Source organism: Notolepis coatsorum (assembly GCF_963971535.1).
Source record: "Notolepis coatsorum genome assembly, chromosome: 19".
NCBI lineage: Eukaryota > Metazoa > Chordata > Actinopteri > Aulopiformes > Paralepididae > Notolepis > Notolepis coatsorum.
In genome coordinates this window covers 47,911,125-47,936,351 of record NC_140183.1, presented here as the reverse complement: position 1 = coordinate 47,936,351, position 25,227 = coordinate 47,911,125, and the positions used below count along the sequence as shown (strand labels likewise).

Here is a 25,227-nt window from a genome sequence, read left to right as displayed (position 1 = left end):
TCACTGCACAGGATCCAGATATCCACACTTTCTCATGACTGTTTGGTTGACTGAATGATCTGTTATGTTTCTAGTAGAGATCAAGCAAGTTGGGACTAAATGTCACCATAGCTAAATCGTGTATTTTCTTAGTTCCCATAAACCATGTCTGTAGATCCAACCGAAAGATAGGTTAAATGAAGTGTTTTTAATGTAATGTAAGACGTGAAAGGCGTGGTCTCACAGTCACAATCAAGGCTTTTGCATGAACAGGTGAATGAATTGAGTCATAATTGACTTGAGCGCACAGACGACACACAGCTTCATCAAGGACGGGGTTCAGCTTGTGGATTTAGAAGATGGTGGGCAGGAGAAGACGCACACTTTTGTTCTGAGGTTAATTTGAAAGCTCGACAACTTTTTCTGTGGATTTAAATTGAACAAAATGATGTGGCTGCGGCAATCTGGTATCCGCAGGGGTCACCTATTGGAGAACATATGCATATTGTTGACGTTGACTCTAACATTTCAAGGTAAGATTACATGCGATGAAAATGCTAAATAAACCGTATTTTATTTGCCAAATAGCCCCTGTAATTTATGAAACGCATTTAATTTAGCCTATGGAAGACTGAATGGATTAAAATTCTATAGGCTACAAAATGAAAAATAGGGTAAACCTTATAGTAAAACTAAAAGTGCTCCTAACCCCCGTAATTTACCCCAAGACTACAAAATGTACTAAATTCTAATTTCAGATAATCTTGCACACTAATGGTCTTGGTATTATAGCGTCCAACTCATTTTAGGAGTGGGAGGTATACCAAAGAAACAGTTTAGAGGTCATTTAGTATGTTGAGAAATAAGGATGTGCATAGATCAGCTTTATCAGTTTGTGAGAATGCCCCCCCCCATGGACCTTTAACCCTTTATCTGCCAGGGATTATTCTGATTTTATACCGTCCTCTGCCAGCTCTATTTGTCTATGGAGATGTTCCCCTTCTTTGCAGGGCTATAACCTTTTAAATTGTATTGCTAAATTGACATTACTATGGCCCATTCAACATCAAGTATCTATCGTTTAGGATGTAGCAACCTTCTACTTTTTCATTCACACATTCATACTAAAATATGGTCTAAAGTATAAATTTGTTTTTATCGTTTTCTGCAGCATTCCATAGTGAGTTATAGCCACAAATACATATATTAGATCATCAAATGTAGTTTGATACCGATTGACGTCAGATTAAAAATTTCAATTGTACAAGGTCCTACACGTCATGCCTCATCATCTGCTGGTGACCGGGGGGGGGGGGGGGGGGGGGGTTGTTATAAGTCCGTGGCCGACGTTAAATGATTCATGTAGTATGGGCAATATATATATCAGAGCAGATTATACGGTTAATAATAATCAAACACGCTGAAACTCACCGCAGCTTCCTCGTAGCGTTGGGCGATCAGCGTGGAGCAGAAAGTTCTCTATTATGGGATGTTGATATATGCGATCCATTTCCAGGTTGTATAATACTATATGCGTCCAAATCATGTTTATCGAGTTATTTGCAACCGATCGATGTCCAGTGTATCAAGATGGAGTCCCGCTAACGATAGCGAGTGCCCGGACGAAATATGGGCGAGCACCACTTCCGGCGCATCACTTCCGGTTTGGCGATTCGCCGATCGGCCACCAGATGGCGGTCTTGAACCGTTGGAGAGTTGAGAGGAGATCTACAGGAGATCTCAAGTCTCCGTGGGTGAAATATGATTACCATGACAGATTTTTGAAATATTGATCTCAAAGACGCTGTACAACGTCATTGGCAGATTATGCATGGCGGAGAATGACGTGTTAAGTCGTCCTTGGCGATTAAAGGGTTAATAGGCTAGCTAATATATTTCTGAGAACGTACACTATATTATCCAACAAAATAATACAATAGCTATATATTATAAATGTATCAGTTTAAGAATTAGTATGCTGATAATATAGTTGCTAGCACTGTTGAACTGCATCCAGCTTGAATTTCTTCAAACCTTGAAGGCTTGGATAAAGCTGAACTCTTTTTACATGATGCATTTGGCTAATAAGACTTATTAGTTATTTTGTTGCTTGTTGATTCATTACATTCTAGGTGGCATCTTGCCCCTGTAGTGTATTTAAAAAATAATAATTATGATTTAATTACCCTCTAAATGTCTTTACCTAAGCATACTTCTTGTGTACATATCAAATTATATGTATTTTGGGGGGCTTTACCTTATAGCCTAGGCCCTAAGCAAATATTCTCATGTCTTACATTTTCTACCAGCAGGTCTATGGCAGAATTCCATGAACAGGTCATTGGCCATGGTTGTGATTTAATGTGTGTCGACTGTTATTTGATTACAAGCACCTGTTTGCCTACCAAGGTGATGATGAAGCCTACTGCTGCTGCTGCTGCTGATGCAATAAATAATTCCACCAGTGCATTTTCTGTTTTACTTCAAGTAGACTCAATTGTTTTCAATGTTCACAGGTGTCCACTGTCAGCTGACCATCTCACCTTCTGGGCCCACACTGTTCAATGCCAGAGTTGGAAGCAGCGTGACGTTGGCTGTGACCTTCAGTGGCGCTTTGCACCCTATGGTTAGGTGGTTTATGGGTAGTGTACCTGTGGCCACCTGGATTATTGGCTCTAGCACTCCCCCTGATATACCTAATAACCTTAACGATGTGCTGAGGATTGAGACTAGTGGGTCTCTTACCTTTGTGAACGTGCAACTTGGCTACAGTAACAACTACACTGTGGAAATAACCAAGTCTGGACTGATTCCAAAATATACTATTTTCATTCTTAAAGTATATGGTAAGTAGACCTTCTTTTCAGTGGCTGGGCTGGGACTCCAAGGGGAATCATGGTTGGCCAGACAGAATTCGGTCTACAAGCTATTCTAGAGTAATGATATCGGAAGCTATGGATGTTGCTAAAGCCACCTCAAAGCATGGCTATAGGCTCAACTAAAATATTGTAGGCTATTGGGGAGGTAATTTGAAAAGCAAGGTTACATTTAGTTAGGTTAACTAACAAAATATTAGCCTAATAAAATCAAGTTTAAAAGTCACAAGTTGTAGGTTGCACTTGGTTCCCATTCAAAGAAAAAAAACTGCTAACTGAAAACTGCTATTCTATAGAACAATGAAAGTGGTCAGTATTTCATCCGCCCTTACTACTGTTCACCTTTACATTCTCAGAACACATCCAGACTGTGACTTTGACCACAGAATCCGATAATGCCAAGGAGGGAGCTGACAGCTTCACTCTGCACTACGGCACGCTGCAAGGACCAGCAGAGCAGAAGTGGTACTTCAATAGCAAGATGATAGAAACCAACTCTCACTACTCTGTGGAGCAGAACAGCCTTGTGATCAATCGGCCAAAACGAGACGACTCGGGACGATACACACTGGTCCTGACCAACCCATACAGCAATGTCACAGATCACAAGGACATCACTGTGCTCTGTAAGAATGAAGGGGAAACTTTGATCAAAAGTGAATGTCTCTGTCTGTCCTCAGTCTTTGAACATTCTTTATATTAATGCAGGTTTCTTTTACAACTTTTCATTACCATCTGCGCACAGACATGGAAACGGGATAGATTTGTGTTCTTTCTTCACCCTGCACTTCTTTGGGTTAGAAAAGTATTGCTACAGGATGGTATCAGGGATACTAGTTGCAATACTAGGGGTGGAAATGTATTTATACAGGATGGTATTGAGGATAATTACAATATTGTATTGATGTGTTGATTACCTTTATCCTGATATTTTTCACTATTATTTACAGGCCTTTCACAAAGGGTCATAAACGATGCTCTTGTCAAAAAGGTAGTTTGAAAGTATGAAAGGCCTTATATTTCATCTACTACTCGTTTCATGGCTTTTACTCGTGTATAGTTGATATTGGCATTTTCTTTTCCTACAGGATATTATTTCGGCATTTTACTGTGATAATTATCATCATGACTCATTCTATCTCGATGATAATGTATCAGGAGATCTCTGGCGATTCCTAACCTTAGTTAATATCAGTGTGTCCAATCAATATTGTTCCTACTTTTAAAACTTTCAAAATGGAAAGGCCTTGTATCTGGTGTCTTAATAACTCTTTCTCTTTGCGTTCTCCCATAGATGGACCAGATGATCCTATCCTCGCGGCCAGTCCAGAACAGCCCTACTACGTGTCTGGTGGTTCGGTCGTCCTCTCCTGTCAGGCTGAGGGGTCCCCACAGCCCTCTGCTTACTGGGTCTTTGGTTCTCAGAACCTCTCAGATTCCCACAGGGGAATTCTCAATCTGACCAAGGTCCAGAGCAGCCAGGGAGGTGTGTATACGTGCAAGGTGTTCAGCGAGGGGCCTAGACAACGGAACCAGAAGAACATGACTGTCCATGTTTATGGTAAGAGTATTGCAGTATGTTGGGGCAGGTCTGAGGAGAATGTAAGACTTATTGTATTTTGTAATCGAGACTGAACCCTTAAGATAAAGAACCGTTTAACTCTGTTTAGACATATTTTGGACAGCTCATTTATTTACAATTGTTTAGTCAATCCAAATCACTGAGTATGAATGTGCTATAGTCTCAGAAGTTATGTCCAAAGCACTTTGGCCAAGTTTCGAATGAAAGAGCTTTGGTGCTCAACAGTAAAGGATAATATATAGGCATGGCTTTTTACCTGGGCACTTCAAATAGACTACCCAAAGTTAAACACTGGGGCACTTATAAAGTCCACATGTTTATTGCAGAGGGGGGGGGGGGGAGGGAGGGGAGGGGAGATGACTGATGTTTCGACAAGCGTCTTCCTCCGAGTCAATGAGTGTCCTATATCGCCAGAAAGTATACCAACCTCTTGTCTTTAACTGTGTACAAAACTTACTACCTTTGCATAATAATGTCTGAAGACATGGTTCCTCTGAAAACTTCAGAGTTACATGGTTCTTCATCTGAGGTTCTCCAATGATGGTCTGTCTTGGCTGAGGGGAGGTTCTGCTACAGTACGTCAGTGATAAAGTTATACAATGTTCTCATTTTGAGTTTAAATGAAGACTATCTCTGATTGGCAGAGAGCCCCTTGGGCAGCCCAGTGTGCTCAGTCCATTCAGTCAGTGACGGCAGGGACCTTCAGTTCCACTGTGAGTGGCCAGGGGGCACCCCAGAAGCCCAGCTCTCCTTCCCCGGCCTGAACAACACCAGCAGTGGGGCTGGGGACTTCAGTCTGACCATGACTGCCTCCCAGGACCACAGTGTGAAAATGGTTATCTGCAACGCAGACCACCCACTCCAACAGAATAAGTGTAACATTACCGCACGTGAGTTTCCAATTTTCTCCTTCATATAATTGATTTTATATTGCCCTATAATGTACACAGTGTAATGCGTTTCCATATCCCTCTGATATGATGGGATCATAATTTCCACTAGGCTCCTCTTTGCTGAAAGAGAGACTATGGTAGGACAGTGTTTCCGACAGGATTTTGTGAGACTGTGGTGGGTGAACCTCTGACCCTCTAGGGGGGTCCGGGGGCATGCTCCCCCAGATTTTTTTTGTATATTTGAAAGTTAAATGCATCAATCTGGTGCACTTTGAGAGCAAAATAAAGAGGCCAGATCTATGATGAACTTTGTGCTCAAAACACAAAATCGACTGCTTCCCAATCCTCTCCTCGACGTACCCCAGCCATTCCATGTATTTGTTAAATTCCACCACCAGCACACCTGATTCAACGTAACAAGCCCTTTATTAGTTGAATAGGGTGTGAATTTAACAAATGCATGGAACGGCTGGGGTGCCTCGAGGTGAGGTTTGAGAACCACTGGACTAGAGCATACATTTGAGCCATCAAAGAAATGAAGCAAAAGTGGTTACCTGTGTTGGAACTGGTTTATTTTTTCGAAAAAAAATATATACTGGATTACGATTACTACCACTGCCAATAGGGAGGTGTAGTGGTTACGTCATTGCCGTTTTTTGTGTTCCACCCTCTGTCCAACGCAATGTATTTGCCCATTTCTAAATGGTCTCGAACCTGTTAATCTGTAGACCGTTTTCGCCTAAAGGTACATGCCTAATAAGATTGCTCCACTTCTGCAAGGTCAATTTGCATGTTCTTGGTATCTAGGGGCCTGGGGGTATGTATTTCCAGTGTCAGAAATATTGTCTGTTACTAGGCTGAGTAAATTGTAATGAAGAAAAGGAGAATATAAATTATCTTTTATGATTTTTGCATCTTTGATCAAAAATGTATACGGGTAGGAGAAAATGCTCACTGAGCTCATTCACCACCTTATTGAGTGTTGTGAAGGATCAGATTAAACCGAATATGTATATTTATTTATATATATATATTTAATTGTATTTGTATATCGTTTGATATCCCCTGTATATTCCTTGTACAATATGCATTGAATATCCCCGTTTCTACTAAACAGCCCATAATAGTTTCATTCTACCATTGGACGAGAACCTGGCGCCAGGTTGCCATACCCCCTAGGTCCAAGTTCAATCGTGCCGCCTAACATGTCGAGGCAACCCCCGGTTCCGCGCAGTAATATGTCGGGCGAGATACGAATGGTACTATTTGTTCATAGCGCATATATATATGGCGCCAGTAAAGTAGAACTTTCTTTTAGTCCAGTTCTTTACCCTCCAACAGAGTGACAGACGCAAAAGCCTCCCCACGACGCACGTGCGGTGTAGTAAGGCCTACTTGGCCCAGAATAGGCATTGAGATATCGTGTAGATTAATAGTTGAATGGTCATAGTTTGGCACCATACCGTCGAGTTGGACGTATTCTATTAAGCTAATAATAGTCTATTATGTATGGTGCATCGTTCGGTTAGAGTTCTACAGTTATCAGTACCCCCATCGTTCCTGACGTTATCTGGACGCTTAACCAGGCTGGTCAGACCCCTAGTGGTGATTGCATCCGAGGAGCTCCGGGCCAAGAGCGACTGGACCTGTATATTGGATTACTCTACCCAGACGACGGCGAGCCTTCCACGGCTTGGATTATGCTTTGTGTGCTTTGATTATTCCATGGATAAAGGCCAACACTGCTGAGTGTTGGAATTACCCCCCGGAGAGGACTCCAGGTGAGACGGCGCTCTACACGTGAGGTCGCCTCACGTCTCTCCATTGTGGACCGGCAGATACCGTTCCACAGAGGGTCCAGCTGTATTCGTCTGCGGTCCGAGGTTCTGTGGGCACCGTGTCCAAGACTTTGGATTCTCCCAAGACACCGTCGGCCAGATGGGATACCGCCAGCGGCTTCTCTAACCCCCCCCCTCCTACTGTCTTACAACCAGCGGGACCCCCCCCCCCCTTAGTGTATCCAGCTATAATCATTTAAGTACCATCGCTATCGTTTCCTAAATATTCCAGGTTGTATACTTACTCCCTGCGCAACCAGAGATTGGACATTCAATGTTGATTTACCTACGAATACTCATTTGCCATAAAAGTGCATATTCCATATTTCAAATCATAAATGTAATTAAGTGATCGTTGTATACACCCTTTGCTGTATTAAACCTTCGATTTGGTACATTTGTGTTGGTTCGTTTCATCAGGTGGGAAAGTGTTCATCATACTTATATCTTGTACTGGGTGGCCAGAAGTTAAAGTACATGAGGTAGTGGTATTAAATATCATATCTAACAATACAGTCAGGGAATTGTACCCCTCAGTTACAGAGAGCATGTGTAAAATGATCGATTTTAATTATAAATTCATATTTGACCTTGAACTTGACCTTGACCTTATTATGGCCAAATCATACATCTATGGATAGGGAAAATGCTCCTCTTTCCAATGGCAGGGTTGAATCTGGATTTAGTCATTTCCTTGCAGTTTTTACGATAATTAGCATTTTCCGATAAATCGGTAAAATGAAAATATACACTTTGACTACTGTTTTTGATAGGGTTATGGTCTTTACTCTTTGCTACAAAAAAAATAATTAAAAACATTAACCTCTTAACATCCAAGGGCCCACATGTGGACTATTCTTTGCCGACCTCTAGTGGCTCGGGTGTGCATTTCTTTTAATGCAATATATAGATAGAATTAAAGCCCTATTTGTTGCCTGTCGATTGCCCTTTCAGGTGACAAAATCCGTTCAGCGGTTCTCAAGTTACATGCTGATATGTGAGGCGTGCCCCAAGTACGCAAAAGTACACATTACCACCCCCGACTCCCAGGGCTCTAGTTCCGTCAATCATCCGTGTCTGAACTGCAATGGCTTGGGGCTGATAGTCAGCTTCACTCTCACTTTCTCATCGGTTAGTGGCCCCTCCTTCTGCTGGGACAGAAATTCAGTGCTCGCCTCGGAATTCCATTGCATAAGCGTATTTGACCATCGAAACGTGTATAGATATAGACACTGGTAATCGCGATGGGGATGCGATCACTTGGAATTATTCTTTTGGAATACCTTCTGGCTAAGGTAAGGTACATTCGATGTCTATGTTACCGACTCTGAAACGTGTTCTTTTTTTTTTGATCCACTTTTTCTCCCATTTTCTATATTTTCTCCCATCCCAATTTCGTATCATCCAATTCAACCCTCCCCTGTCACGGACGCTGTTTCTTGCCTCCCACAAGCCGGCTGCAATGTGGACTAAGTCATACATAGCACAAGTCCCCTCCGGTACTTGAGGTAACAGCAGTCACATCTTTTCACCTGCGCAGCTCGATCTCTCAGTGGCGAGGAGTAACGTGTGGGAGGCTCACGCTGCCCCCGACACTTCCTGATTCTACTGCGCAGGCGCTGAAACGTGTTTTTCTAATGATCACAGTTCTGTGTTTCACTTCACGAAAAACATGCTCGGCAAACGCGATCATAGTTTTGAGTTAAAACAGCCAGAACAGTTTGGGCTTATTGCACATAACGTGTTTTATCTCGTGATCTATGAAAAAAAGACTTATCTTGGAAATGCGCGATGTTTAGTGTGTAATAAACTACAGCGGGTGGAAAAACTCTTATTCCCATGCGCGACTACAAGTAATGTTTGTCAAAATGAGCCACACCGTGTCTCTACAGCTATAATACAGAACACACACAGAGCTTCGCAAACACGGAAACGACTAGAAGGCTGGCATTCTAAGGGTAACTTTAACCAAACAGCGTGGCACTGAAAGTGTTAAACAATGTTAGTGATAGAAGGGAACTCATTTTGTGCAAAAATGGAAAGCTTTTCAATTTCCATGCGGCAGAATTGTTACAATAGCCGATAATCCATTTTCCCAATGATAAATCCCCTTTTATACGGGTGGAACAACCAGTGACGTCAGACTACACCTCCCTATACTACTGATGCATCCCTATTGGCAAACTTTATATTATACATTTTTTTATAATACAGAAAATATTTGGCGGGCCGCCACAGTCTAGGTAATTAATGGGAAACACTGAGGACATCTACACATTGCCCATCATCAACATTCACATCACATAATCTTTCTGTTCCCCAGGTAGTCCAGTGGAGTTCTTACCAAATGTCAGCACAATCGAGTTGGATGGCAGAATAGTGGTCACCATCCAGTGTCTCAGTGAGGCCTTGCCCACGACTGTGGTCTCATGGTCCAAAGGGAGCGAGGTTCTAACCAGTGGGGCTAAATACCAGATCAGTGCCGACACCACACAGTTCAGCATTCGAGATTTCAATATCAGCAGTGATCTCCTGCAGAACTACACCTGCGACTGCAGCAACCCTCTAGGCAGCCAGAGAAAGGCAATTCTGTTAATAGGTATGGTGTTTTGTTTTTTAAGGATGCATTTTCTTTTAGGCCAAATGTTTTCTTATTCCCTCTCCCAGATCAGCTGATGCTGAGTTGTGAGAATTTTAGTACAAATGCAGGTATACTAAGCAAGTTGGGTTTTTCCAGACCTCTTCATATAATCAGGTTATATCATGACTGTAGGGTAGGGGGGTTACAACACTTCCTCCTAACAAATAAATCATGGACCCTTTAAATGAAAGGAGAAATTTAATTAGATTCAAGTCCTTGTTGGTGATCAGTTTTTCACTGAGTGTCATATTATGTAAGACAGTGACGTAAAATAACCGATTCCAGTTGTGTGCCGATATATTGGTGCATCCATCCCTGGTTGTCTTTTATACATGTTGTTCTGGCCATTGCTCTCCAGATAAAAGTTTGTGACAACACACACTAAACAGTATTGTCCAGTACACAACCGTTAATACAGTATGTGGATTGCGTCAAAGTGCGGACCAATGTCTTCAAATTCTAATTTGAAGTGCTAGCCTTACCTGAGACTTTCACAATTGGACCAGCACAATGGGCCCACAGACAAACTGCTTAGTGTAATACCTGAGGTTGCTCTTCCCTTAAACAAAGCCCCATAGTGTTCTCTCTCTCTGTTCATTTTCTCTCCCCCCCCCCCCCCTTTCTTTCTCAGGCCCCACCATATCAGATTCCAGTCTGTTTCAAAATGGAACAGTCATCACATTTACCTGGGAGGTCCCACCTAACTCCGTTGTTAGTGGTAAGGCAAAGCAGCAACTCTTCAAAGTTGAGGTATTTGGAAGAATGCTAACATTGCATGAGAAACCAGCATTGCTATTTTGAATTTGTTCACGTCAGCAAAACCGCCCTGGATGAATGACGACACTATGTTTAAAACAGAAACTATAAACAGGGAAGATAGGGGCGTAAATATTGCTTAATGTGTGAAGCCACTGGCACAGCACATATCGTGTATGTGGGGGGGGGGGGGGGGGGGGGGAGATGCGATACTGTTCTAAAAAAGTTAAATGTTTTAGATGCAAAGCCACTCATAGACCTGCAATGTCAAAACTTACACATTCAGTTACATTCACTAACCCACTCAAAGCCATGGCACCTACACATTCTCAGTCATTCACTCAAGCGCACTTTCTGTAAGACCAGTTTACATCTGTGTCCTTGTCAGTCAAGGTACTGGTAGAAACCAAACCTGCACATTCATCTTTGTTCTCTTTGACACTTGGGACCCCAGAGTGACTTTAATAAATGTTGGTCAGAAATTACTCTCCAAACTTTACTAATTTCATATGCTTCTCTTGAAGGTTTTGACGTTCAAATGAAAGGACCAGATCTCGACGTTCAAAATAGCAGCCAAAGTAAAGCGGCCTCTAAGGAATTCCAGTCTATTAAGTGGGAACCTGGCTCAGTTCGGAGGACGGACATCCCCGCCCCTGATCCCAAATTGACATACAGGATCCGGGTCATCCCCAGTGCTGGTAGAACCAAAGGAGAACCATCTGAGGTTCACAGAATTGGACCAGGTACAGTATGATTAGAATCATTACTGTTTGGATAAAAGTGACTGATCACTTGGTACACAACGAGGAGTCTGATCACTACTCTTGAATGGGGGAAATCTGTAACACGAAAGAACAGAAAATACTAGCTACAAAATAAACATATTCAGTAAAAATAATTAAATGTGCTTTCACATTGAGTATAATTAAATTTTAATGTGTTTTTGAGGTGAGATGTGTTACTCTTTCCTCTATTATTCCGAACCGTAGTGGTGCAGGTCCTAACGTAGCCCCTTTCGTGACTGTGATGTGTGAATACACAGTCCCTTGTCCAACCATGTAAAATTCCTACAATTAAAGTTAAGTCTGTCTCGCTTTTCTCTATCAAAGCGCTTCTCGTACAACTAACGCAAAGACATTTCAAAGGTACTCACAGTTGCACAAGGGTTTTGGACAGACAAACGCTAGGGTTTGAAAGCTCGGCGTTGCTAATAAACATTTAAAAAAGAGAAATTATAAACTGGTCAACGCTGCTCAAAACGGCTTTAGCTGCCTGATGCTCCTGCGCTGTGATCACAGCGCATGCGAATCAGGCACCCAACGCAGGAAATAAAGCTGTTGACCAGTTTATAAAAAATATTTAAAGGTCCCGTGTCTTGCTATTCTTTTCACTATTTGGGCAACTTTACACAATTCCTGTGAGTCTATGGAACACACCTGTAAAGTTATTTTCAAAAAAAAATCATTGTTTTGTATTTCTAATCAAGTACTCTAAAGCAGCATTTTTCCACTTCAAGATTTCAAGCTGTTTTGGGCTAGGCTCCGTCCCATAAGCGCTTTGAGTGACAGTCACCCACACAGCTTGATACATGTATGTGAGAGAGAGATATCGAGCGAGAAAGGGGATACATCGCTCTGTGTGAGCGGCTCGACTGCGATTGTGTGTAAAATGCTGCAGGTGGACCGTAGAGAGGGAGAGTCGGGGACAGGGAGACCGCTTCCGCGTTATTCCCACTGCTCCGTTGTTGAGCGAATTGTTGATTCTCTGTCGGTACCCGCGCACTTCAACCCGGAAGTGGCAGTATTTCCACTCGCTCTGTTGTTGAGTACGCTACAACCATAGAGCCCCTTAAATTATGGATCAGGAAATGAGAGAATCGATATTTCAGCCTGCTTCTATAGCGTGCATAAGTACACATATACTATCGATAATCTAGCGTTTATTTGAAAACTATTCATAAATAGGCCGAAGAATGACTGTTTTTGTGTATCCAGAATATTCCAGTAAATGCCGTTTATCTTTATATTTTCCTTAAACGAGGGCTTTTCAAAATGCTATCAAACGGAAATGAAGCGATTAAAATAAATAAATCCGTTTTGACTGTTTACTGCAAACGAGTCATTGATAAGCGACGGGCAGATTAGACACATAGCCATAATTTAAGACTGAGATTATGCATTCACAACGCTATCATTGAAGTGGGTGCTGGCATTTAACCATGCTAATGGCCGGCACTGAAAGTCTTAAAGGAGCAGTATCTTACAACACTACCCCCAATCTGGATGGCAATTAAACATAATAACATTCCAGCACCCTTATGACTACACACACACACACACACAATATCCCAACTTTTTTTGTAGACTGAGTAATAGACAGGAGTAAGGCTATGTGTCCACAGCGGATGAGTTGTCAGCTCCTTTCTGTCATTAATTTATATGCTGGAGAAGCGTCAGGCGCGCTCCTCTTCCCAGAGCCGCGCCTCGCGTTTTATGAGCTCTCGACGGCAGCGTTTTTGGTTGGAGCGCTCTCAGCGCATAAAGTTGAAGGTAGTTCAACTTTTGGAAAAGCAGCGTGCTCATCAATGTAACTCATCGAGGAAGGGGCGGCGCCAATCGTGTGACAGCGGGGCTCCGTCGTCTCTAGTCGTTACAGCCTCGTATGCACGCAGAATTCCATCCCAAAACGCTAGTCTAAACGCAAAATTAAAAGTGAGACCGCAAGACGACTTTCACGGTTTCTGTTCAGACTCTCCGTCTAAACAGGGCCTAAGTCTATTAAACAGTCCATAGGAAACAGTCCATTATAATCCTTACAATTGTTTTCCTTGAGGAAAGAGTGTGATGGTGGAGGGTAACAGTCCGTTTAGTGCTTCTGAAGTACCAATGCAAACTCTGAAAAAGAAGCATGAAACACACCTACACCACAAGTAATGCAGCTCGTTAAAGTCCACTTCCCAGTATCCTCTAGCTTTTCATTTACATTTTGTCATTTAGCTGACTCTTTTATCCAAAGCGACTTACAAGTTCTGGGAAACGGGTCAGCAGGAAGGGTACAACTCAAAATTAGGTAAAAAGTTAATCTTCCGATGATGCCACCCAGTTAAATACAAAGTTTTTCAAACAACAAAAGCTCATTACAACTGTCTTTATTTCTTTTTAAGTGAATTTAATAAAAGTAATGGAACCTTTTATTCCTTTTTTTTTGTTCAGTTAGTAAGTCACCCAGTCTCTATGTATTTGGAGGTCTCTTGGTCCTGCTAGACCTGCCCCTGGATGTTTGGCACTGAGTGGAGTCTATAACCATTGCTTCTTGAGAACATTGCACTGCACTGCTCTGCTTCCTGTCCACTATCACACTCTGCCGCCGTATCCAGGAACAGGTTGGGCAGGTACAGGTTGGAGTCGATGAGGCTGGTATCTGGAATGGGTGGTAGAACCTCTATAGGTAGGCTTGTTCCAGGACCCAGCCATTATCCAACAGGGTACGGGAGTCGTATGGTCTGAGTCATGGTGCATACTGCACTACTTAGACTTTTGCCATAGGCCCCTTTTTGTTGCTGTACACCAAGTCACCCAGCTGGCCTAGGATGAAGTATGGCCCCTTGTATAATGGCAAGAATTTCCTCACCTTATCCCTTACTCTTTTAGTGCCTTTTACAGATCACCTATTTGGTACTAAGTGCAGCAAACGTTCTTGTCCTATTGCTTTTTGGCCCGTTCCACAGACTGACCTAGGGCGTCTCTGGTGAGCAAGCTCCAACCTTTAACACTTTAGTGTCAGCCACGAGAAATCTCGTTAGTTCATGCCATGCGTTGAGTGCCAACCGACGAGAAATCTTGTTTTTAATCGTTAATTTTATTATCGATTTCCATAAATGTTTCATCAATCTAGCATCACGTTACCAGTGGGGATCTGTCTGAGCTCAAAGATATTATCGGCCGATATTGGCATTAAAATGTAATATCGGAAAGTGTCGGTTTTCAAAAAAAGTATATATATCTTTTTTTATTTACCCAGGCAAGTAACAAATTATTTTATTTATTGTCAAGTATGCATAATGTTGTGTTAATTCCACAACAAGAGATATGTAATGTTAATTACCTGAAATTATTCCGTTTTTGGGGGGGGGGGGGGGGGGGACCCTGCATGTATCGGAAATTAAGAGTTGGACAATATCGGTAAAAGAGCCAATATCGAACATCCCTAATAATAATCAGTGCAGGAGCTCACTTATCCTTGAAAGACACTTATATCACTGACTTAAAAGGCCCAAGATACATCTCCATAAATGTTCATGGGGAAGGGAATAAGTGCTTACCCTACAGACCCCAAGAAGTGCTGTATATTCTGTATTGTTTAATATAAATGCATTTTTTATTCCAATCCCGACTTCTTCGTGTCCCTCAGTGAGTGTAATACCGGCATTCAACTGTATGCGCCACAGCGGTTTCTATCATCATCATCATCACCACCCACGCTATGCATAAAATGTTGCAGGGGCAGAACTGACAACAAGGCCTTCTATACAAAACGGGTGTCACAAGTGTCTGTTTATAATGAGGTCCCCGCTATCAAGGGGGTAGCCAAGGACTGGTGCAGTGGTAGGTAGCTGCTTTAATAATTTTTTTTAATTTATAGCATTTTCAGCTTTTTCTGGCCACGCAGGACCTTTTGGCCACGCAGGACCAACAGAGGAGAGAGGGTGAAACGGGAGGAGAAGAGGGGAAGACATGCAGCATATGGCCACCGGATCTGGGAAACGAACCCGGGGCGCGCTATGTGGTGTGCTACTGGAGTGCCCACTGCTTTAGTTTTTCAAATGCCTCCTGGCATTAGTGATGGGTATCGTTAGGATTTTATCGATACTGCTTAACGGTTCGGTACTTTATCGATACTGCTTAGCGGTTATTTTTGATTATTTTGCAAGAAAAATAAACTTAATTAAGAACAGAATCGACATTGCTTTATTATTATTTTATATAAATAAATATTATTTCAGCAGCACCAATGTTTTAAATGTCTGAATTATAGACTTTTTATAATTAACAACAAATGTAAGATAAAAAAAAATACATGTTTTACAGCAAAAGTTCAAACAAACGGTTGCATGGCAACAAATAAAATGAATAAATAAAATATTAAATAAATAGGCTACACATCTCTCGTGTTACAAATTGTGCTCACTGATATGAACATAGGCCTCTTTACTTACTTAAAAAAAGGAAACATCAAGAAATATGTTTTTGGTATTCCACCATGCCATGTGTGTTTTTTATTTTATAATCATGATGCTGAAGTCTGAGTCATACAATACTATTTTGACCACATCGACTTTAGTAAAATAGACCCAGACTTTTGAACGTTTCGTTCTGTCGGCCATGATGAGAGCAGAGCTGTCTGTACTGTAGCCTACAACTTGAGAATTGTTCTGAAGTACCCGTGTGTGAGTGTGTGTGTAAGAGCACAGCCCGCTCCTCGCGCAGGCAGAGAGACCGAGGGAGGAGAGATGTAGAAAACGGCCAACAAGATTAGTTTGCAACGTTTAAATTCCTAAAAAAATAACTAATTTCTCGAGTACCGATAGCAAAACCGATAACGTCTGAGCTTATCAATACTCAGTTTTTTTTCTAATTTAGTACCGGTTCCCGTTTAGAACAGGGTTTCGGGGGGCATCCCTACCTGGCATACCTGTGTCCAGTGGGAACGGACATACCTTGTAGGGCCTTTTTGGGCCGGGGGGCCCCCTTTTTCTGTTTTTTGGGGGGTTTGAATATTGAACTATAATAATCTGTGCAGGAGCTCACTTATCCTTGAAAGTCACAGTTATCACTGACTTAAAAGGCCCATACATCTCCATAAATGTTCAGAGGGGACGGAATAAGTGCTTACCCTACAGACCCCAAGAAGTGCTGTATATTCTGTATTGTTTAATATAAATGCATTTTCTATTCCAATCCCGATTTGTAGATTTGAGATTCCCAAATCCCATCCGACTTGACTTCTTCGTGTAATACCAGCATTCAACAGCGGTTTCTATCATCATCATCATCACCACCCATGCTATGCATAAAATATATAGGTCCGCGGAGAGGCACGCTGAGGAGGCCGTGCAAACTGCAATGGAATACCTCTCTCTTTACCTAATATTTTGATTCCATCCTATCCTTTTCAGTTGGAAGGGCAGACTATATGCGCAACGGTAAAAAAAAATTGTATTTAAAAAAAATTATAATAATTTAAGGGCACTTTTTTATGAGGCACAAAAGGGCAGGTGCTTGAGCACCCCTTGGGCTCTGTGTGCACGTGCCTGCATAGGTGCTCCAACATGCCCATGGGGGCCTGGGGTGTCTTAAGAGGGCTTTGGCAGCACAGCTAGTGCATGTCTTATACGGTGCCAGTAGTCTGCAGATGGGTGAGGGCAGGGAACAAAATTAACTTTTCGACTTACCAGCCATTTGGCTGGTAGATTTTTTTTTAAACTACCAGCCAGGCAGATTTTTTATGGCTATGTGTCTAATCTGCCCGTTGCTTATCAAAGACTCATTTTCCAGTCAACATTGGCAAGGCAGATTGTATTTTTATCGCTTCATTTCCGTTTGATAGCATTTTGAAAATCACCTGTTTTCCGGGGAAAAACAACCCATGCCTATGATAATTGCCTTTTACTGGAATATTCCAGAACGTTGTCATTTGTCGGCTTATTTATGAATCGTTTTCAAATAAACGCTAGATGATCGATAGTATGTGTGCGCACGCACGCTCGTGCCGTGCGCTGATAATCGCTGCTCTTATTTCCTCATGGCTTTTACAGTCAAAACAGCCATATCACATAAACGCTTATATATCCGTGAAAACGAGTCTGATTATCCTAACACTGATAACATAGATTCCTTACCTGAGGTCAGATGGTATCCAAATGGTTTATTCCAATTTCCGATCGCCATTTGAAAAAATCGATAAATGTATTGAGCCATCGTGTGTACAGTATAACACATGATCCGCGCGGCTCAGAGGCTCCAGAATGAACTCTGGTAGACCCCGGCTGCATCAGTGAGAAGTAAAATGTGGAGTCAGAAATCCGTTCTCCCATTCACTTTCATTGAGTCCATTCCAAAAGGGTGATTTACCATCTGGGAGACGATAGGGGGCGCTTTTTTCACATCTGAGCGCCGGCGGTCCCTGGATCTCCAACGGTAGGCTCGCGTGATGCAATATGATTTCACATCGCTAATAAAAAATAAAAATACCAGAGAATACTCGTGACCGTGGCATTCAACGGTCGGGGCGTAAACCAGAGAAAAGCTGTGAGTGGCACTCAAAGTGTTAAAGTGACTGTTCATATAAAAGCGTTCGGTATAAATAAATCATAATAAACATAGGATTTGGTGACATTTCAAACCTACAAAATAATAAACAATGTACATTTAACACTTGTTACATTAGCTTACACTAACGTAACGTTAATTTCGGGCGATGTGGGCATAAAGGAATGGCGACGATGCAAAGCATGTTGGATGCATTTGACTCGTTGTGAGAGAAAAAAACACCACAGACTTATTTCGGGTCGCAAAATAGGCGCACTGCTGTGTAGCCCTGCTCCTCTGCTTGACCGCCCTGCGCCACACAGACATTAGCACGGACTGGGCGGATATGACTCGTCGAGTTGCCACAGGATTTTAAAAATAAGAGTTTCGATATGAACCGAACGTTGCTAGCTGCCGGAGCCATAGATATTATAGCTGGAGCTGCGCTTGGGGCGGAAATGAGACCCGCCACAGGATTTTCAAATTAAGAGTATCGATATGAACAATTTTGTTACACGCCAGGTGGCGGGCAGACCTCTCATTGTTACTCGCCAAACCTTAAATCTGCCCGCCGTTGGCGGGTACTTATTTTGTTCCCTGGGTGAGGGTCCAATCCACCCAAGTGATCTCCTACACGACCATCATGCATCCGTTTCAGGACATCCGACTGGTACAGTACATACGAGGTAGCATGATCTGAGGGTAGAATATGTTTTCCCCTGCACAATAGAAACCGCACCAGAATAACTTCTTTGAAATAGTATTTTCCACTGACTCCAATATGTTTTGGTGGCTGAGCTAGGAGGTGAGATCTCCGCCCATGAGGGAGGTTCTCTTCCCTGTTCCAGCCATTTCCTGATGGGAGTGATACCTGGGTCAGCTATCTGAACCTCCCTCAGCTGCTCAATGGTCCAACTGTGGAATAATGGTGCATCCATCTTTGCGAGAAGAATCTTTTCCTCAGTTTGTTAATATCCATCAGACTGAGTCCTCCACACCTGTACTTCCCATTCTATGGGATGTAGAGTCCACTCCCCCACTAAGCTCAATTCCACAGGGTGGGCTTCAGTAGTTCCTGCGTCACACTGCACAGCTTGATGTCTTGACTTTTCCTTGTTCAGCAATGAGTCTGGGATGTTGCAGGGGCAGAACTGACCAGGCCTTCTAGACAAAACAGTGTCACAAGTGTCTGTTTTATAATGAGGTCCCTGCTATCAAGGGGTAGCCAAGGACTGGTGCAGTGCTAAGTAGCTGTTTTAGTTTTTCAAATGCCTCCTGGCATACCTGTGTCCAGTGGGAACGGACATACCTTTTGGTCAGGGCATGTAGGGGTTCTTTGACGTCCTGGACTTTCTTTGAGTAGCAACACCCTGCTCGGAGATATGTGCCCGAGGTAGGCTACTTGCCGTTGGAACAGGCAACACTTTGCTGGTCAAACACCTGGGACAGCCACTGCAGCATTTCTGGTACATATTTTCCTAGTGTAATGATGTCGTCTAAGTACACTAAACGGGTCCCCCATTGCATGCCAGCGAGGATGTGGTCCATTAAATGTTGAAATGTCATGGGGCGTTACACAGCCCAGATGGTATGACGTACCACTCAAAGAGCCCCTTCCTGCTGCAGAATGTATGCTCGGTGAGTTGGTTCCACCTGTCAATAGCCAGACGCAAGGTCCAGAGTGCTGAACCATTTGGCTGTGGATAAGGTGTCCAGAGTGTCTTGAATACGCTGCAATGGGTATGCATCTTTAATGGTAGTCATTCAAAGCCCTGTAGTCTACACAGAAGCGATGGGCGATTATACGAGAGGCCAGCCTCAAGATTTGCTGTATGTGTTGGGCCAGCATTCAATTGTTTATCCTGGGCTATGCTGTGGGGATATTGTTTCACTGGAACACCTGGCAGGATTTGAATGCCATGTTGCACTAGGTTAGGTCAGTAGGTCCTGTAGAGAAGATGTCACCGCAGTCTTGCAGGAGCTTCACTAGACTTCACTCTTCTCCATGTCATAAATCAGCATGTGGATAGACATTTATGGGCTACTTGACCCTCTGCATGCATTATAGAAATAGCTGCCTGCAGCTTAGTTGGGTTCATTAGAGGGGGCAATTACCCCACATCGTGTCCAATACCAGAGCAGTTGTGACAGCGGATGCTATCCTAGTTTGTATCTTTTTGTCTCTTTGTTTGTATTGTACAGGGCTAGGCTTAGGGGGGTTCTGCTTTGTGGCTGCTGGGGCTGCACCATTATTTCCCTCAGCTTCATCAGAGTGCGCATATTCGCGCACCATAGCCATTTTGGTTCTGCGCTCGGCTACATTCCGTTCCCCAGTCTGCATGAGCTATGCAACGCTGGTAGCTGCTCTCCTGGTAGTTTCATAATGACAAGCAATCTCGTAAGCATGGGCTAATGTGTGATCGATCTTCTAGGAGCTTCTGAATAATCCAGGCATCTCCCATAGCATTAGTGACAACACTGATCCGACGATGGGCCATAAGCAACCTTGCACTTGACCTATGTACTGAATCATGTAATTGTTTTTAATCCATCATTGTAGTAATTGTAATTCATTGTAATTATTAACTGTTATGATATTTGTGTCCTTTGTTAACTCGTCATCACTGTAAATGAGGGAAACCTCAGTGCTTTCACGAGTATAAATAAAGGTTTGAAATTAAATGAAACCTCCATCTTCTCAACAATGTGTCTTTAGTCCCAGTGTGCTGACCTTGGGTCACCTACGAGACAGAACCTCAGCTGGACAGCCAGTCTTTTCTGACTAACAATTAGCCTCAGCACACCTCTCAAAGCATTGCAAGAATTCCTTCCATAGTGTGGTGCCATCATACTGACCCGGTTGTAGGGTAAGAATCCTCTCTCGCTGAACACTTGTCATCCTCGCTGTCTGAAGAGAGGTTGTACTGCACACGACGGGGCAGCCGGCCATGTGATGATCATAGCTATAAGTCACAGCTTCATTACCTCCATGGGCCGGTGTGTCCGTGCCCAATGTGGGGAATAGACTTGTCGCATTGTTCATAGGTGTGCTCTCCATAAAGGCTTTAGGGCTAGCGGCCATGATGGGGTGTTATGGGTAGCTGCATTTCCTATGGTCCTAATACATTTGACTCCACAGGCTAGCAACATCAGACTGGGAGCACATTGTTGTAGTTGTGGGGGTTAGCAACATGAATTGGTTAGAGTAGCTGGTCACATGCTCCTTAGAGTTGCTCATTTCTCAATCAACATTACACTCATATGGGGCCGTCATTTATTTCCCCCAACTCCGTTCATTTAATGAAGCAATTGCCTTGTGTCCATTTTCCAGTAGCATTAGCTAACCTCACTTTTCCATAAAATTTTCTACTCTCCAATGAAATCAGGATTTTATTTTCAGCCCCCAATGTTACCTTTTCCTGTACAATTCGTAGTATGGTACAGGGGAGCGTTCTCCAACATTCCAGGGACAAAGTGCCAGTCGTAACCTTACTTTTTATAACTAGCCGGACTGCTCTCTTTTCTGTTATGTTATTGATTACACACAAATAATTTTCTACCATTCCAGCATCCTTGCGCATTGCGCATACCACCTATACATCCCACAACGCATTACTCTTAACTCTTTCTGCGCCATAACTGAGTATAGTCGGGTTTCACCGCCAGCGGTTGAGCGCCAAAACCAGAGTATGATCTTTTTCCTTTGATCCCCGTTCTATACACTCAGCCGGAGCTTCCTAGGTCTCCCTGGCTCATCTGCCTACATTGGAATTGCAATGACGATCAAATCTCACCAGGTGGCAGTATCGCCTACCTTTTGAACTGGGGATATCACTTGTCTTGTGATCCACTCCGGCTGTTTCCACCTAGGAGTGGATCACAACATAGCAATCGGTGGAAGATTTGGTGCCTCGGAGCTATTATTTCATGTATGGTAGCTGTAACTGAGGGGTACAATTCCCTGACTGTATTACTAGATATGATACTTACTACCACTACCTTTGTACTTAATATTCGGCCACCCAGTACACGGCATAAATATATTATCATGAACACTCTCACGTAGATGAAACGGATCCAACACAAATGTACGAATTAGAAACAGGTCTTTATTTCTACACAGCGATGGTGTGTAGAATAAGCACTTAATCACTTAATTACATTTATGAATTGAAATAGTATGCACTTTTATGGCAAGGAGTATTCGTCGGTATATCAATAGAGAATGTCCAATCTCTGAAGGCGCAGGTGGTAAATATACGACCTGGAATAGTTAAGGAATAACAGCAATGATACTTTAATGATTATAAGACTGGATACACTAGAGGGGGTTAATCCGGTCGCTTGTAAGCCGACAGGAGTAGGAGGGGGGGGGGGTAGAATCCGGCTGCCTCGTCCGGCCAAGGGTATCCCAGGTGAACCCACTGTAGTGCCGTTCAATGCGCCGGCGATCCTTGGGCCACAGATGAAAGCAGGTGGACTCTTTGTGGGCCGGCTCTCTCCGGTCCACGGGGGAGAGACGTGAAGCGACCTCGTCTTGCAGAGCGTCTCCTCACCTTGCGTCCTCTCCAGGGGGGGGGGGTTCCAACACACGGCAGTGTCGGGGGTCTTTATCCATGGAATAATCAAAGTATCCAAAGCATAATCCGTGCCTGGGAAGGCGGGCTGTCGTCGGTAGAATAATCCGGTATACAGGTCCACTCGCTCGTCGGCTCTGGGGCTCCTCGGGTGCAGCTTCACATAGGGTCAACCACCCTGGGTAAGCAGCCAGTTCTCTGCCCGAAACGATGGGGTACTGACTACGGTAGTATTCTCACCGCACGAAGCACTATATATTAACAGACTATTATTAGCTTAATAGACTACGTCCAACTCGACGATATAGTGCCAAATATGACTATTCAAATATTAATATACACGATGTCTCAATACCGATGGTAGGCGAACTTGGCCTTACTCCCACACGTGGCGTCGCGGGGAGGCTTTACGTCTGTGACTCTATTGGAGGGTAAGAAACTGGACTGAAAAGAAAGTCCTACTTTAGTAGCGCAGTATATATACGCACTATGAACAAATCGTCCCATTAGTGGTGCGGTAGCCAAATTCCTACGCGGAACTAGGACTTGTTCGTACATGTCGAGCGGTACGTTTGAACTGGGTCTGAGGGGTATGGCAGCCTGGCACCAAGGTCTCGACCAATAGTAGAATGGAGACTATTATGGGATGTTCAGTAGGCTAGAATGGATATTCAATGCATATTGTACAAGGAATATACAAGGGATATCAGGGAATATTAGAGAATATACAAATACAATTAAATATATATATATAAATAAATATATATATTCGGTTTAATCTGGCCCTTCACAACAGTAGCCATGCCCAATATACACGAGTAATTGCGATCGCCATGGGATCTACTGGGATTTATTCATTTTGAGTACTTTCTGACTGAGGTAAGGTCCATCTTGGGTAACCTGCTCGTATTTTTTTAACGTAAAACATTCTTCTGTACCGATCGGTGTCGTAGTTTACCGGACGTAAAAGTTGCTTTTGGTAACGATCACAGTTTTTCGTTCAAACGAAGACACATGTACATGGTATATACCTTTTGCAACCAGAAAGATTTGGGCATATTGCATATAATGCGCCATATCTTGCGATCTATGAAAAAAAGACTGGATTATTTTGGAAAGGGCTGATGTTTAGTGTGTAATGGTGCACAAACTACACTATGTAGAAATGAACTCGTTAGTCAGTGATGGACTATGAACAATGCCTGTCAAATGAGCCATACTATTGTCTCTATATACTCTATAATACAGAACACACGATGGGTCTGCAAACATCACTAAAATGGTCAACACTGGCGCCATTGAGTAAAGATGGGAAAAGGGCGTGGCGCTTAATGAGTTAAAGAAGCACCCTTATCTTACAAATGTGAGTTTTAAAGATGCTTTAAAGAGCTGGTCTAAGTGGGGGGAAAAGGCAATTTTCCTTTTTTTTTTTGAAATTCGTAATTTCAGTGACTATGAAAGGAAAATAATATGTACCGTATATAGATTCTTATACGGATTACTCCCCATTCAAAGAGATGAGGTCTTGTTGGTTCCCGTTAACCAGATGGAGGCAGATTTAACTGTCTTCTCTTTAGACAGATTTAGGAATTATGTATATTTGTAGTTTGAAATGCAACTATTATAATTTGTATACCTTTCAGGTATGCATTTCTTTTTGGAATGTTTTCTCAGAATTCTATCTTAGAATTTTACCACTCAATAGCTGCAGCAAAATCCTCAGCTATGGTCTGTGTTGTAGAACCACGAGGTCTGAGTGGCCCTGCCATCGCCGGCATCGCAGCAGGAATCCCCTGCAGCCTCCTCTTCCTCCTGCTTCTCATCGGCCTCATCTACTTCTGTGTGTCTCGCTGCAAGAAGAAAGGCAATGGTCATCCTACCCTAACTACAAAACAAATCTTAATCTCCACTCTTCAAAAATGTTTTACTTATTCTTTTCTTTACTAATGTAATTGCATTGCTCTTTTATAGATCTTTTAATATATCCAGTGTCCAGAGCTGTGGAGAAGGTGAGAATTTGCACAGGTTAGCATTTGATTTGAGTTTGTTTTTGATGTTTTGTTTTGACCTCCATTCTCTTCCATCTTCTCTCCTCTCTTCTATTCTCTTCACACACGTCTACATACAGGCAGTGGGAACACAACCAGTTGTAACCCCTCATAACTTGCTGGCCGGAGGGCTGAAACCACCTCCAGACTACAACCGATTCCAATATAATCGGGTAAATGGCTAATTTGGTCAAGCATATTTACAGCACATGCCCCGCATGCCTGTGTTCTAATGGATATTTTCCTCTTTCAGACTCCATCTGAGAGGTCAATGACTCCGCCCACGTTTGTCCCTCCCCCACCTGTGAGAACTGCCACAGCGGTCTAAAGGGGGGTGGGGAGGGGGTTCCATTTGGTTGGTGGTTGTTGTTTTTTTTTTTTGTGTTTTGTGTATTTATTTCATTATCTTAAGTGAGTAGGGCATATCTACTTCAGTTGGGGATAAGGTACTTGCCATCACTTTTATATAAATGTTTCTGTAATGATGGTTATTTGTAATTAATTACTTTAAAATCCGTTATATTTATTTGCAATAAATCATATTTTTTAATTCAGTTGTATCAATTAATTAATTTACCTTATTTATTTTAAGGCAAGCCCAATTTCTCAAATACCAATTCCTGTTTTTCTGTATAGAGAATCCTATTGAATTGCAGGATGTCCTATATAGTAACCTTTTCATGATATTGCTTGTTCCTCCCATTTCAGTAAAGCTTCGCAAGTTCATAAT

At 42.7% G+C, this 25,227-nt stretch overlaps 1 protein-coding gene across 2 annotated transcripts; it reads left to right on the top strand.

Annotated features, from left to right (window-relative positions):
• The first annotated feature begins 277 nt into the window (after window positions 1-277).
• vsig10l (V-set and immunoglobulin domain containing 10 like) lies at window positions 278-25,227 on the top strand. Of its 2 annotated transcripts, none has more exons than XM_084336505.1 (12): window positions 278-512; window positions 2,496-2,825; window positions 3,212-3,481; window positions 4,150-4,416; window positions 5,082-5,327; window positions 9,492-9,767; window positions 10,441-10,527; window positions 11,090-11,308; window positions 24,191-24,319; window positions 24,421-24,458; window positions 24,578-24,670; window positions 24,751-25,227. In XM_084336505.1, exons 1-12 carry the CDS (start codon window positions 425-427, stop codon window positions 24,823-24,825), a joined length of 2,118 nt encoding a protein of 705 aa, XP_084192631.1. In that variant the 5' UTR covers window positions 278-424; the 3' UTR covers window positions 24,826-25,227. The 2 variants fall into 2 exon arrangements, with proteins under 2 accessions (XP_084192631.1, XP_084192632.1); XM_084336506.1 differs by having other exon boundaries at window positions 24,191-24,313; window positions 24,751-25,225.